The sequence below is a fragment of the Podarcis melisellensis genome (genome assembly GCF_964234715.1).
Source record: "Podarcis melisellensis genome assembly, chromosome: 6".
Taxonomy (NCBI): Eukaryota; Metazoa; Chordata; class Lepidosauria; order Squamata; family Lacertidae; genus Podarcis; species Podarcis melisellensis.
This window is the reverse complement of record NC_138538.1, coordinates 68,784,338-68,799,762: the sequence shown is the minus strand read 5'-3', so window position 1 is coordinate 68,799,762 and position 15,425 is coordinate 68,784,338. Positions and strand designations below refer to the sequence as shown.

General features: G+C 43.1%; 1 protein-coding gene across 7 annotated transcripts in view; it reads right to left on the bottom strand.

The window, feature by feature from the left end:
* The window catches only part of DNAI3 (dynein axonemal intermediate chain 3), a 66,722-nt gene that overhangs the window by 21,408 nt on the left and 29,889 nt on the right, over positions 1 to 15,425 (bottom strand). For 4 of the 7 annotated variants that reach the window (XR_014169119.1, XR_014169120.1, XM_081914148.1 and 1 more), the window contains exons 1-3: positions 11,258 to 11,364; positions 3,132 to 3,289; positions 1,364 to 1,405 (exon numbers count right to left, since the gene is read on the bottom strand). Coding sequence is in view for 5 of the 7 variants with exons in the window: in XM_081914148.1 (XP_081770274.1) it covers positions 1,364 to 1,405; positions 3,132 to 3,273 (184 nt within the window). In the remaining 2 variants the exon portion in view is untranslated. Of the gene's footprint in view, positions 1 to 1,363; positions 1,406 to 3,131; positions 3,290 to 11,257; positions 11,365 to 15,425 lie in introns of those variants that run through there. The other 3 variants (XM_081914151.1, XM_081914150.1, XM_081914149.1) reach the window with 2 other exon arrangements.

The following is a 15,425-nucleotide window of genomic DNA, read 5'->3' as shown; positions in this document are numbered from 1 at the left end:
AGTGAAATTAAACGAGATTCCCACCCCCTCAGAGCAATACCTTTTTACTTCTTTTGCCATATACTCTTTCCATACTTGATGTACGCTGCCCTAAAACGAAACCCCTTTATTGCAGTTAACGAGGCAACCACTGTGGATATATTATGGATGGAAAAGAGCTCAGTGGCTCAGGGTGAAGGAATTTATGTCCGTGAAGATGTCAAGGACAGGCTTCTTTATTTTTAGGCATTTACAAAGCTGAATGAAATATAAATTTGGGAATATTGATAAGCTTAACGTACACATGCTTTGGGGAGAAAGTCTTCACTCACTTAATCCTTTTTTTTTTTTGAACTGACAAAATGCTAAATCCTATTTTAATCCGGCTCATCCAGAAATCTAAATCCCTCAGCAAACGTCTCTCACTTAATATGTTACATTTCATAAACCCTACATTTATCCCTTAAGCCCTGTCATTTCTGGTCCTCCACTGCACCTGCTCAACTGCAGCTATTCATTAAAACCTACAAAAGGAGAAGAGAGATATCTGGCACATTCGTAAATTTGGCACCAGGAGCCCCAAGAGAAATCGGCTTGGAGATATTTTCGCTTGAGGCAGAAAGTACCCACAAGCCCACACAAATGGCCAGAAACCTTCTGCAAATGGAGTAGGACAAAAATGGTGGGCCCTATAGATGGATAGATGGATATTATCCCACCATTCCTCCAAGGAGTTCATGGTTCTCCCCTCTCCATGTTTTCCTCACTACAACCATGTAGGGTAGTTTAGGCTGAGAAACAGTGACTTTCCCAAGGTCGCTGGCTGAGCTTCATGATCAAAAGGGAATTTGAACCAGAGTCTCTGAGATCCCAGCCCAACCATTGCACTGTACATACCAAATGTCTTATGAGATACAGTGGTACCTCGGGTTACAGACGCTTCAAGTCCCAGATGCTTCAGGTTACAGACTCCGCTAACCCAGAAATAGTACCTTGGGTTAAGAACTTTGCTTCAGGATAAGAACAGAAATTGCGTGGCTGCGGCAGCGGGAGGCCCCATTAGCTAAATTGGTACCTCAGGTTAAGAACAGTTTCAGGTTAAGAACGGGCTTCCAGAACGAATTAATTTCTTAACCCGAGGTACCACTGTATTCTACTGTATTCTACTTAGCACTTATGAATCCCAGCTAATGATCTGCTCCTCTTTCCTACAAAATCTCAAACGGACATGTGTTGTGTGTTATTTTCCCCATAGCTAAAAGGCAGAAGATGCAGCTTCTGAAGAGAAATATTTCTTTTTTCCTTTCATAGCTAGTCTTATGGCCTTAAGACTCTATGTCTGCTGCATATTCTTCAAAAAGTGTTTTTTCCGTGTCAAACTTACCCATGCTTGCCATCGATAAATCCACTTCTTCATCTTTTTTTGCTGAAATGAGATAAAGTGGGGTCTTAGCATAAGAACATTAAGAAGAGCCCTGCTGAAGCAGACCAAGGGCAAATTCTTGTCAAGTATCCTCTGGAACCGAAGGCATGAACAACCCACTCACACCATTGTCTTCTCCAGTATCTCTTATTCAGAGGTCACACTGTATTACACTATCTGAGTTTGCTTGTTTTCCTTTTCTCTCCCCATCCCTTTTTCCCCTCATGACTTTTAGATTGTAAGCCTGTGGACACGATCTCATGCTTCTGATCTGTGTACAGTACATTTTTTAGGCGCTTTAAAATAAAAAAGCTATAATTCTGTTTCACCTGGAGGTTTCATAGAATGATGAGGACTAGTATACCCCATGAATTGAATTCCATTTTAAAACCTCCTTTCGTCAATCAATTTCAGTGGGTGAGCTCTAGCCTGGGGGCTGCGGCTGCTAAAATCTCTTCCATTCGCAACTTTATAAACCTTTCTCATGCTCCCCACAAAATATTTTTTCCTGAATCAAAAGGCCCCCAAACACTTTAAAGTTGCACTTTTATCATTTCGGTTGTTCTTTTCATAGCCAGTGCTATATGATTCCCCAGACAAGATAATAACAGCCAAATGTACATTACTCCAAATGTGGCCAAACACACACTCTCTCTCTCTCTGTGTGTGTGTGTGTGTGTGTACATAATACTGGCAGATACATTTTCAGCCCTTTCCTAATAATTCCCAACAACGCATTGGATCCCAAAAACACAATGGAAGAAAAATCATGGAAGGAAAGTTTTAAAAACTCGGGAGGGCAGGTCTACACTGATACATTTAAAGCACAACCAACACACATTTAAAGCAGGTGACACCCCTCACAAAGAATCCTGGGAGCTTTAGTTTGTTCAGGGTACTGGCAACTGTAGTTCTGTGAAGGGGAAGCCACAGTTTCCAGGCTCTTTTTGGGGGGGAGGGGCGAGTCATGTGTGCATCTGCCCTCCCAACTCTACTGCTGCCCTCTTTTCCTATCACAGAACTTGGCATGGCTTGGGATGGGGTATGGTAGACTCCGTAGGGGAAAAGGGAGAACTGTCTAAAACCACAAAGCCAATGCAAAGCTACCCAATTTTGCCCAATCCTCCAACTTTTTCAGGAAGTGCAGGGGATTTGGTGAAGAGGGGGTTGGGGGAAGGTGCAACTTACTTCCACGTGTGCTTCCTTCATCTGATTATTCTGAGGACCCAACCCACTGAACTTACCACTTTCGCTTCTGCAACATGTTGAGTTTCGCCCCGGCCTTTTCAAGGAGCTGCCTTAGCTGAAATGGAGGGGTGGGGGAGCCATCAACAATAGCTGAAAACCTTCAGCTTTTGAGCACGGTCATGCCTTGGATCCCGAATGCCTTGCGACTCGAACGTTTTGGTTCCTGAACACCACAAACCCGGAAGTGAGTGTCCCGGTTTGTGAACGTTCTTTGGAACCCGAATGTCCTACACAGCTTCCATGGCTTCTAACTGGCTGCAGGAAACTCAGAAAATCAGAAGCCGTGCTTTGGTTGTCAAACATTTTTGGAAGTCAAAATGACTTCCGGAACCGATTCCGTTCGACAACCAAGGTACGACTGTACATGAAAACATCACAGAGAAATGTTGTTGGGCATACTGTCACACGTATTGTTGCCTGGCATCCAAATTCCTGACAAATTACTTTCTTTAGTTCCACAGTTCTGCAGTATTATACTTACCAGCACTTCTTTGCTTCCCTTTGGGTGAGCCTTTTGGCGATCCTTTGGGCGACTTTTTAGGTTTCGGCGATCCTTTAGCTTTAGGTTTCTTCGCTGAACCAGGAGCAGAACGCGGTACGGGAGTGTCTGCGCTTTCAGCCATTTTGAAAGATTTCTGCCTGGAAAATAGGTGGCACATCAATGTGGATAATGAGGCGGAATTCAGGGGGGTGGCTTAAAAACTCATTCATAACATGATATAGTGGTGCCTCGCAAGACGAAATTAATCCGTTCCGCGATTTTCTTCGTCTAGCGGTTTTTTCGTCTTGCGAAGCAAGCCCATTGACAGCTTAGCGGATTAGCGCTATTAGCAGTCTAGCGGCTTTTAGCGATCAGCTGAGAAGCGGCTTATCAGCGGAACAGCTGATAAGCGGCTTAGCGCTTAGGGAAAGGGCGGAAAAAAGCGGGGGGGGGCGGGAACTCGCAAGATTTTTTCGTCTTGCGAAGCAACCCCATAGAGAAATTCGTTTTGCGAAGCGCCTCCAAAAACGGAAAACCCTTTCGTCTAGCGGGTTTTCGTCTTGCGAGGCGTTCGTCTTGCGGGGCACCACTGTAGTTACATCCCATTAGTTGTGAGACAGTGCTGTAGTTACATCCCATTAGTTGTGAGACATGGGAGTTGTAGTCCAAAACAGCTGAATGGAACCAGGTTGGCAAAAGGTTGCCTTATGTGCTACTGAGGCAGAATGATGTTTGCTTCAGTTTAGCCCAAGTCATTTTGCTGCTCCCAAGTCATTTTGTTGTTCCTGGCTCCACATCTATCACTAGAGGCCCAGATGACCTCCATGACTAGGAGTACATTTTACCTCACCACTGTCATCCTTGTGCTGGTCCCTTCCAGACTGGTTTACTGCAATGCACTCTTTGTGGGGCTGCCTTTGAGGTTGGTCTGGAAGCTTCAGCTGACCCAAAACGCAGTGGTTTGACTCCTCACTGGGGCGGGACATTGCCAACATGTCACCCCACTCTTGAAAGACTTGCACTGGTTGCCAATTAGCTGCCAGGTTAAGCTGAAGATACTGCTTTGGTGAACAAAGCCCTATGCTGCAGATGCCATCTTAACAGAAGGTCGGCTCTGCACAAGAAATTGGGCCTTTAGTGCTGTGTAATCCCTCCCCCTTCCTTGAAAGACACCATCTTTGTTTTCTTTTGGATACCTTCCACTTCCAATAAGCCTTCCTGCCTCCCTCTGATTTTTCCAAGTCTGAATCTGTATTGAAATTGCTTTTCAGATTTGCCACTCTAGGCTAGTTTTGGAGGAAGGGTGGGATACAACTGTAACATACCCTCCAATATTTCTCTGATGAAAACAGGGATGTCCTATTCCATAACAACAAACAACAACAACAGTTTTATTATTTATACCCAGTCCATCAGAGGCCCGGGTTGCCCCAGCCACTTTGGGTGACTTCCAACATATATAAAAACATAACAAAACATTAAACTTAAAAAAGCCAAAACCCTTCCCTATACAGGGCTGCCTTCAGATGTCTTCTAAAGGCCGTATTAGTTACTTATCTCCTTGGCTTGCAGGGGTTGCATAATAATAAAAAAATAAAGAGGATCCTCCTTGGGTAGAGCATAGCTATGCGCCATTTGAGTGTCCTTCTGTAACCTTGCAAGGTTGCTTAGGACAAATATATTAGGTTACATGCTGTTTCATTGGCACTCCCGAGACTATCAACACACCTAAATGTGAAACCGGGTTGGACTAAATGACTGACTGCACAGTCCTTTACAACTCAGTGATTCTACGATGATAAGACTGAGGTCTAGGCAAGGTGCTGCTAAAGTCATCAAGCTGGTTGAATAGAAATCATAGCTCTGCTAAAGCAGCCAGTTCTGTTCTTAAGAAGAAAGCATTAATGAATTGCTTTAACAGAAAAGATGAATGGAGGAAGATTTTTTAAAAGTGTATGGGGGGGGGGGGAATAACTCCAGCACCATCATGTGGAGATGATGTGCATAACAGGAAACAAAATAGCAACTTCATAATTTGAGTCACTGTTTTTATTTTTCAAAGTGTCACCGTGTTTAACCCAATGCTATACCAGAAACCAAATTCTAACAAAGCAGATAACAAAAGAGATGGGAGACATAGGATGCAATCCAACCCAAGTTAAGTGCTAAGCCTGATGTCACATGGAGAGATTTGAGCAAATGCTTGCTTCTTTCCCTGTGTGACTTTCAGGTAGGTTTGCCATATGTGCAGAATTTCCCAGACATAGGTGGTACTCAGCCCCAGAAACAGTGGAAATTGCTGAAACGCCCAGGAAAACTCAGACAAACTTTGCCAAAGAAAGCTCAACAACTTTTTTTCACTTTTTGAAAGATGGCAACTTCCAGGGTCTGGAAAAATCAGAAAGGATGACCCAAACATCAAATTGGTAGCTAGGGAAGCTGTCAATCGCCACTTTACAGGGAACTGAAATAACCACAGATTGGAACATGTGATTTGCTTCTCTCTCAAGTCATCCAAACAGTCCAGTCACATGAACAAAGACAACACTGGCATTTCTGAGATTAATCACAGAGCTAATTTTAGAAAAGCGGTTTACAAGGCAAGGCAGAAAGTTCCTAAAAACAGCTACTTATCAAACTGATTGCCCTAAACCTATGGTGTATTGTTTTTGTTGACTTATTAAAATGATCCTTCTTTCTGAGTGCTGAAACTTTGGAAAGTGGAAAGAGAATACCAGATATCAAGAATGAGTGAGAGGAGCTCATTAATACAGCATCAGTAGCTAATGGCTACAATCAATAATGTTGGAGGGCTGGGCACACTGTTAAGAAATAGCCAGAGCAATGTAAAGTAGGGCAAAATAGAAAACCAAAACAAGGATCTTTCTACCCCAAGACCTTTTTGAGCTGCTAAAGTGTTGCTGTTTTACAACTTGATGGAAGTACAGTGGTACCTCGGGTTACATATGCTTCAGGTTACATACGCTTCAGGTTATAGACTCCACTAACCCAGAAATAGTACCTCGGGTTAAGAACTTTGCTTCAGGATGAGAACAGAAATCGTGCAGTGGTGGCGCAGTGGCAGTAGGAGGCCCCATTAGCTAAAGTGGTGCTTCAGGTTAGGAACAGTTTCAGGTTAAGAACGGACCTCCAGAACGAATTAAGTACTTAATCCGAGGTACCACTGTAGAATTAAAATTGTGGTCCCACATTGTATTTAAATAATAAAATGCTACATTTGCCATAAAAACATTCAGTGGCCAACCTCCACTGGCAAGAGTCTAAGTATGTTTACTCAGAACTAAGTCTTGTCTAATTCTCAACAGCAAAAGTATCTAGTTGAAATGGACCTTGGGCCTTCATTTCCTGTTCCTTCCAGTTCGTCCATCATTTCCTCTTTGCAAAGCAAAAATGCCAACATTTGCTCATTCGTCCATTTTATTTTTATTAGTTCAATTGAATTCTATCAATAAATACATTTTTTAAAAAAATACACACAAGCTTTTTAGACAGGAGATTAATACAAATGGGGGAGAAATTATGGCTATGAGAGAAGAGGCTGCTGAATTGAAGCTAGGTTAAGCAAAATCTCTCTTGGATTACCCGATAAAAATCAGACGCAGCGGGTAAGATCAGATTTTCACAAGGCACAGCATCAGAACAATGAGAAAAGCTCTCAGGGCAGGAGGATACAATCAAAATATGGCCCAAGCAAAAGTATGGATGAGCCTTTAGTGACTGGCCACTAATGGGATAGCTTTGGCAACTCTGAGATAGCTCAGTTGGTAGAGCAGGAGACTCTGAATCTCATGTTGGGCAAAAGATTCCTGCATTGCAGGGGGTGGACTAGATGGCCCTTGGTGGTCCCTTTCAACTCCACAATTCTATGAGTCTATGATCCCAGCACTTAGGGCATGAAGCAGCACCAGTGAAAGGCGTGGCACTGGGAAAAAGGGAATGTAGCCTGGGGAGGGTGCCAAGGACCACACCAAAAAACCTGTAGGCTCTCCAACCCTGCCTTAAATTATGCACATGATTTTAAAAATGCCTTCGTTTTGTCGGTTCTGAATCTCCAGCCAATAAGCCAATAAGCTTAATCATGGGCAAATTCGGTGCATATTCATTTGTGCTACATTTTGAGACGACAAAGTGCTACATTTTGAGACAACAAACATGGAAGCGGAGAACAAATCAGTCCACTTTTTTTTTTACATGTGATCTGAACAAACTGCATGATCATACGAACCGCACCTCAAAAGCTCAAATACAGACATAGCCTTCTAGAAGCGTGATGATTTTGGCCCATGGTGGAAGCCACAAAGGAGCGTCTTCCCAGGATTATATGTGAACCCTCAGCCATCAGGACCTATTTTAAGTGCTAGAACTTCAGCCCTGTAATATGCGAAATAATCACAATAGCTTTGTGCTTGTTAAATAACTCCCTTAGTTCAGTAACCACAGCCAGACATGACACAACCAAGATTACAGAAGAACATCTAGATTTGAGGGTGTGGTTTATGAAAAGGTCCTGCCACAATCTTTTTACTCTGAGTCAATAGTAGGGAACAGCTCTTTAAACCCCTCCTGCACTCTTTGACATGAGTGTTGTGGAACAGAATGATAAAAATTAATGCAGTTCACTTGAGGTGGAAAAAATTCCCAATAGATTATGACCAAGGCTCCTAAGGGCCTCTACTCTTTCCCTACAACCTTTATTTAGGTAGACAATGTTTGGTCTTTTGGAACCGCAGCTCAAAAATATAATTATATTTTGCTCAAACACCCCCCGGTTTGGGCTAATTAAAAACACTTTTCCATGAAACTGTTATCTGAGTGAAAGGTAACTGTTAAGTGTTTTAGCCCAGGTGTTTGTAGTTGTGCATTTAGCCAACCTAAATCCTGAGTCATGAAGAAATAATGTTTAGAACTGACAGTGCATTAGCAGAACTACAGGCGGCTGTTAACTTTATATCTAAGTATTTTATATTAACTTAAAAGTAACAAAAACAGAGAAGTATGTTCTTCTAATTATCTAATGGGCTGAAATAGTTAGCGTTATGAAACTAAACTACCATGTTGCTAGGTGCTCAAGGGGAGGAAAGTTAATTAGTTATCAGCAAAGACATGGATGATGTCTGTATCAAGAAGAAAGAAAGATTAATCAGTGACCAGATTGAAGTATTTAAACATCATGTTTATGTGCAGTACCCATTAAAGACTGCAATTTATTTCATTACAAAAGAACTGAATCATCAGAATACACAGGTGTAAAACATGAAGTTATTTTTAACAAATGTGCTTGATAGCTCAGTCCTTGAAGATCCATGCTTCTGTCAGAAAACAAACTGCCTCATATTTTTACAGCTAAAGCCTGAAAATATATAATATCTGAGTACTGAAGTGATCTACTATCTGATAGTTTTAATTTTAACCTTGAAAATTGTACAGCAGCCACACAATATATTTCTATGACTCCTCTGGTTTTGTTTTTTTCTGAAAGCCCATAATTTCTAAAAACCCAGTTTGTGAATCCAGTTAATGGGAAATTAAGATATGAATGTGGAGAAACTCAACAATTTCAGTGAGCGCATCATGAATGGAAGAGGAGAGAGAGAGAGAGAGAGCGCTGTCAAAAACTGGGGTAAAGAGAGTCGGTGTGATGTAGAGATTAGTGTGTTGGGCCAGAACCGGAGAGACCAGGTTTCAACCAGGGTGACTTTGGGCCAGCCACAGTCTCCCAAGCCTGGCCTACCTCACAAGGTTGCTATGGGGATAATCTCTACAGAAGCAGAAAACTACAAAATAAGACAGGTGCCCTTCAACTAGCCAGCCAGCTCCTCCAATGAGCTTCCTGCGAAGACAACTGCTGTGTACTTGCCCTAGGAAGGCCTTGCTGCTAATATACTTAAGGTGATAACAGTACTCAAGTCAGGTTAATCTTTTCAATATTTTGCATCATGTGGAACGGAATCCTGTATCATTTGGAAATGAAAGTGGGGGATCTTCACCATGGTCTGTATGAAAGAGAGGGTTTAGTACTAATTATCAGAGGCTGCAGACCATGGTCACATCATTTTAGGCTGTAGTTCTCTACACAATTGCACACAGTAATCCTGCAGGTGATAATCATTTTACATGTTTGTTACTGAATGGATTTACATTGTGCATTGGACTGCTGTGCTACTTTGTGCCTTTGCAACAGGAAATATGCTCAGAGTATCACCACCAGACAAGCAGAAGCATATGATGAAGTGCACTGCGATCCACATAAGTTTGTGTCACCATACTTTTGTCAATCTTTAAAGCGCCACAAGTTTCTTTGGTTTGTTTTGTTGCAGCAAAATATCACTAACGCTCTGGAAGTAATCAGCTTGTACATTTTTTTCAGATTTACCCAAAAACAAATTTAAGCAACTTTCACTACAGATATATGTTTTATAGATGCCATGTGGGGTAGAGAACAGTAAGGGTTTTTGAGTGCACATCGAAACAATGTTTATTTTTTTAAATATTCTTTAGTTCTCTTTTTTTAAAAAACAACTTTGCCTTCTGTCTCTTTGAAGCATCTTTGCTCCATACGACAGGCATATGTCACATGCAAAATTAATGCTTGAGAAATCTTCATCTCTCTCCCAACCAGTCACTCTGACTGAGAAAACATCAACCAGTTTTTCTGGGCCATTATCTAGCTATATCTCTTGACTTATTACTGATCCCGCAACCATAATGTGTGATTTAATTATTTATTTCCCCCTCCCTTTAGGATCAGTTTTGCACAGTGGTAGAAAAAGAGGTGTGCCAAAACTCAACACGAATGCTTCCATTGTTCTCTTATAATGGCAATGGTGCCCACTTGAGAGGTGCTGCACCTGAGTTGCAGTGGAAAAAAAGCCCTGGCTTTGTGTAATATTCCTCAGTGTCAGGGACAGGGGAACTTGTGTGACCTTCCAGAAGTCATTGGACACCAATTCCCATCAGTCCCAGTCAGAATGGCCAATGGCCAGGGATAATTGAAGTTGTAGTTCAGCAACATTTTGAGAGGAACTGGTTCCCCAAACCTGTCCTATGCAGATTACCACTTTTCTTGACTGTAATTCCCCTACCCTGACACATGTGTTGAAAATGATCACTTCACTTGCAGGTGCAGCTGATTAGTCTTGAACTAATCAGTAAACTCCCTGTGTGAATGTGCTGTCATTGTAGCCAATAAGCCTCCACGGTAGCCTCTCCCAGTCGGTAGCTCTGGAAAAGACTTCGCCAGATGAATGAAGAGTCTCCGGCTCTTGTCACATCTACACCATACATTTAAAAAGCATGCCCCCACCCAAAGGATTCTGGGAACTGTAGCTCTGTGAGTGCGGTAAATTGCACTTTCCAGGATTCCCTGGGGGAGTAACGTGCTTTAAAGGGTGTGGATGTGGCCTCTGCAGGGTTTCCCAAACCCCGAAAGTTGGGTTTCCAGCTGTGTTTGGACCACAGTTCTCATCATCCCAGACCATAGTTCCTGCTAGCTAGGAATGATGGGAATTGTAGTCCAACAGCAGCCAGAGACCCAAGTTTGGGAAACCCTGAACCAAGCAATTCTGTTTCTTCTTCCTCCTCAAGCCAGAGGGAAGTAGCACAGTGTAGGTTGGCCCAGAGTTCACATAAACAGATGCCAAGCTAAACTTGAAGTATAATTATGGGCTAGCTGAGTGTTTAGATCTGGGCAGGATGAGAGCATGCCATCAGTTCCCCATCTATGCAGTGGGTGCAATCAGGGGTTCCCCCCCCCAGCTGGAACTCACCGGTGGGCGCCATTGCCATTACAAGAGAACAAGGGAGGCGTTCATGAGGAGTTCCAGCACTTGTTTTCCCTAGAAAAATAGCACTGGGTGCAATATTCAGATTGGTGACCAGGCATGCACAGCACGGCTGAAGGTGCATTTCTAAGGAATTAGATGAGACGCCAATGAAACGAAAGACTTTGAAGGAGTAGCTCGGATAAAGAATTAGGGCATGCTTGCACACTCTGGCTGCAACCTGCAAGCTCCCGGTCAGCGACCTAGCTGGCTCCATGGGAGACTTGGGGTGCCCCAACGCAGCTGCCCCCCCCCGCCCGAAGTTGCACTGTCCCCGCTCCTTACCTGCTTTGCAGCGTCCCCCACCCTCCGTCCGCTTCCCAATCTGAATGCCGCCTTCCTACAGCCGGCGTCGTTCAGTTGCTATGATCAACAGTTGCTATTAAAGACTGGCAGTTGAAAGAGCCAATAAGCATTCGAAGGGCTTAACCCGTCCCTCCCGGAGGAAAGAGCCATTGGACGCTTCGACAAACGACGCTGGGAAAAATCGAGAGGACTACAACTCCCAGCATGCACTTGCTCTGGCCTTCTCGCAGCCACAGGTGGAAAGAGGAGGGGGAATTGTAGTTTTCTTTTTGCGCAGGTTTGGGGTGCGATTCATTGGAGGTCGTTGTTGGCGCTTGCTTTGAAGTACCAAACGTCCACTTTTCAGCTTGCAGTTCTTTTTTTCCTATCCTTAAAGCGTTTGTATTTTATTTTCAATTTTATTTCGAAAGATAAAACGTGCTGAGCCATTGGGAAAGCAAGAGAAGGCGGCTGGATCACTGCAGCAAAATATGCCTTCGCGTCTGTGGCTGACTTGTTCATCTAATAACTTTCAAGAGCTTAATTATACTTGAGCGTTATTTGGATTACATCTGCGGAGATGCAGTCAAAGGAAGCTATTCAGAGTAGCTCTCCCCTAGCAAGAGATTGCTCCCTATAATTGTTACTTTGTGACCGAAAAGGAGATTTCATTAAAGATTCAGGAACTAAACTTGCATGCAGTTTTCTTTCCTGAATTTGGGAGGGAGAGAGAACGAGGAACGACTGACACAATTGCTGTTACATAAAATGTTTTCACAAAAACTGTACATCCTAAAAAAACACCACGTGTCTCCAGACATCTTTATAACACCAAAGTATTTCCAGAGACTTTTTAATAACAAAAACAAATTCCAAGGTGCCCAGGTTGATACTTATTTTGGGTTATATTTCTAATCTTATAATTTGGTCACCATCTTTTAAAACGGTAGCTATGATGAATAAAATGACATCTTGGTACCAGTGAGACTGATCTTGAATTTCTAAATTGATTGTAATGGGTAATGCGATAACCTACAGCTCAAAAAGAAAGAAAGATTTACATTCATTAAAAGTTTCCCTAAAGCTATGCTGCATTGATACATTAATTACGAAGTAACGGTAATGCCAATACAGACTGTGTAGAGAGCCTTTCCTTCACTATTCAATAACTCTAACCATATCCAAATTTCCTGGGTAGAGAGCAAGAACTACAGGAAGTTTTGTGTACTTATCCATCTTGTGCTTAATTTCTAAACTACAAAGTGTGGGGGTTTCAGCCTTCTTGAAATCACACCTTTCTGCCCTGTGGAATTCTTGGATTCCTCTGGGATTTTAATAATTATGAGGTGGAAACATACTGCGCATTACGAGCTTAACAATAAATCTGGCCACGGTGGGACACCAGCTGTAGGTGAGATAACTAAAGCTGAATAGAAGTCATAAGAATCATTGTGTGTAGATGAGGAGACAGGATTTGAATGCTCCCATGTTTGCTATTTCGGAGTGCTTCTGGGTCTGCAGGTGTGCCTGGAAGAAGCTCAGATGCCAGTGATGGCGAGATATGCATTCCACAGCCCATATCTTATGAGAAAAGTGCAAGTGTGTAATGCTATCCAGTCATAATCTAAAACCCGGGGTTTATAAGGTCATAAACTTGAGGCATGGCTGCTTTAATGCAGAACACGAGGGGATGCCCTTGATAACTGCTCGGGAAGCTCCGTAGCTATAGTATGTTCAGTGGCGTAGCGTGGGGGGTGCAGGGGGGGCCGGCCACACCGGGCGCAACATCTGGGGGTTAGGGTTAGGGGGTGCAAATCCACAGGTTAGAGGGCGCAAATCCACGGGTTAGGGGGCGCAAATTACTTGCCTTGCCCCGGGTGCTGACAACCCACGCTACGCCACTGAGTATGTTTCATTCACAGAACTGCATAGTTGGAAGGGACCCTGAGAATCATCTCACTCTAGTCCAATCCCCTGCAATGCAGTTGTCCCATATGAGGATTGAACCTGCAACCCTGGCGTTATTAGCACCACTGAGCTATCCAGGCAGAATAATGGCCTGCCACCTCACCCAGACAGGTCACAGGGAACACTATGCCTTTGTTCCAGGATCTGACCACCTATGACCCCCTGGGCACCATTCAAGAAGGGGCAGATCTTGGTCTATTAGGCACTATGTATACCACAGATACTGCCTTCCCTCATTTCTTCCACCACTAGAGTGTCCTTATGACATCAGTACAACAAGTTCAAACAGCAAAAGGGATTTAGAAAGTTATTTTTAACTGAACAATCATTGTGGCACTCCCCTCTCCCAGAGGTCTATTATTAAAGTATTGACTCTCGATACTTGCTGGAAGTACCTTTTAATTAGTCTACAATAGTAAATGCAGCTCACGTTCTGCAAGGATGGGTGTATTCCCAGGGTGCTATAAATTTCCTCTCTCCCACCCACCTGTGCACCTCATGGAGAAAAGCAGGTGAACAGAATTGCAGCACCTCTCCAGTCTATATTACCTGTTTTGCTGCGTTCTGTTGGAATGGTGGCAACATTCAGGAAAAAAACATATTTAAGCCTTAAAATTGATATATTTTTTTGAGTCAGCTTTGCTAATGAAACTCATCCATCTGTTTGTGTATCAAATTTATTTAATGACTACCTCTATTAAAGATATTAATGGTGCATTTAATAATATAAGTTCAATATACTGATTGTGTGCATATTAAATAACATTAAATATATTGCAAACACTTGAATTTACAGCATGGAAATGTAATTTGCTGTGCGGCCCGCAGATTCTGTGCCAAAGTACCCTTGGTATGAAAAGTTGGACCGCCCTGGTCTATACCAAGAGGGCTACCCTCTGGGTGGAAGAAAAATAAAAATAACCTCATGCTGCCTTTGTCCATTACCCCATAAGATAAGAGCTAGATCCGCTGCAGGCAGCAATCTAGCTGTACTGTACTAGCAGCTTAAGCCAGGTGTGCCAACTTGAATAACATATTGTGGGGCCCAGGTAAACCCCACTTCACATAATCAATCGCAAGATGTGGCACACACACACCATCTGAATGGCAATGCCCATTAACTTTGGGGGACCCAGGCCCTTCAAATATTTGTGTGTGTGTGTGTGTGTGTGAACCAGGGCCGGATTTAGGTTTGATGAGGCCCTAAGCTAGTGAAGGTAATGGGGCCCTTTATATGTCCAGCTTTCCTTTGTCAACAACAAATTGTCACTGTTTTTTGTGTTGAATATATGCTATATGGTAATTTATGGACCTAATACCTATCTAAAGCCATTTGCACATGCATAATGTAGGCACCTTATATATAGAAATGAGCAAACCAGTGATATTTTAGGAAGCAGGCTAGCAAGTGGGGTCCATTGCTTACATCATAGGAGCCTTGTTGTTGTTTAGTTGTGTCTGACTCTTTATGACCCCATGGACCAGAGCATGCCAGGCACTCCTGTCTTCCACTGCCTCCTGCAGTTTGGTCAAACTCATGTTGGTAGCTTCAAGAACACTGTCCAACCATCCCGTCCTCTGTTCCCTTCTCCTTGTGCCTTCACTCTTTCCCAACATCAGGGTCTTTTCCAGGGAGTCTTCTCTTCTCATGAGGTGGCCAAAGTATTGGAGCCTCAGCTTCAGGATCTGTCCTTCCAGTGAGCACTCAGGGCTGCTTTCCTTAAGAATGGATAGGTTTGATCTTCTTGCAGTCCATGGGACTCTCAAGACTCTCCTCCAGCACCATAATTCAAAAGCATCTATTCTTCGGCGATCAGCCTTCTTTATGGTCCAGCTCTCACTTCCATACATCACTACTGGGAAAACCATAGCTTTAACTATACAGACCTTTGTCGGCAAGGTGATGTCTCTGCTTTTTAAGATGCTGTCTAGGTTTGTCATTGCTTTTCTCCCAAGAAGCAGGCGTCTTTTAATTTCGTGGCTGCTGTCACCATCTGCAGTGAACATGGAACCCAAGAAAGTAAAATCTCTCACTGCCTCCATTTCTTCCCCTTCTATTTGCCAGGAGGTGATAGGACCAGTGGTCATGATCTTAGTTTTTTTGATGTTGAGCTTCAGACCATATTTTGCGCTCTTCTCTTTCACCCTCATTAAAAGGTTATTTAATTCCTCCTCACTTTCTGCCGTCAAGGCTGCGTCA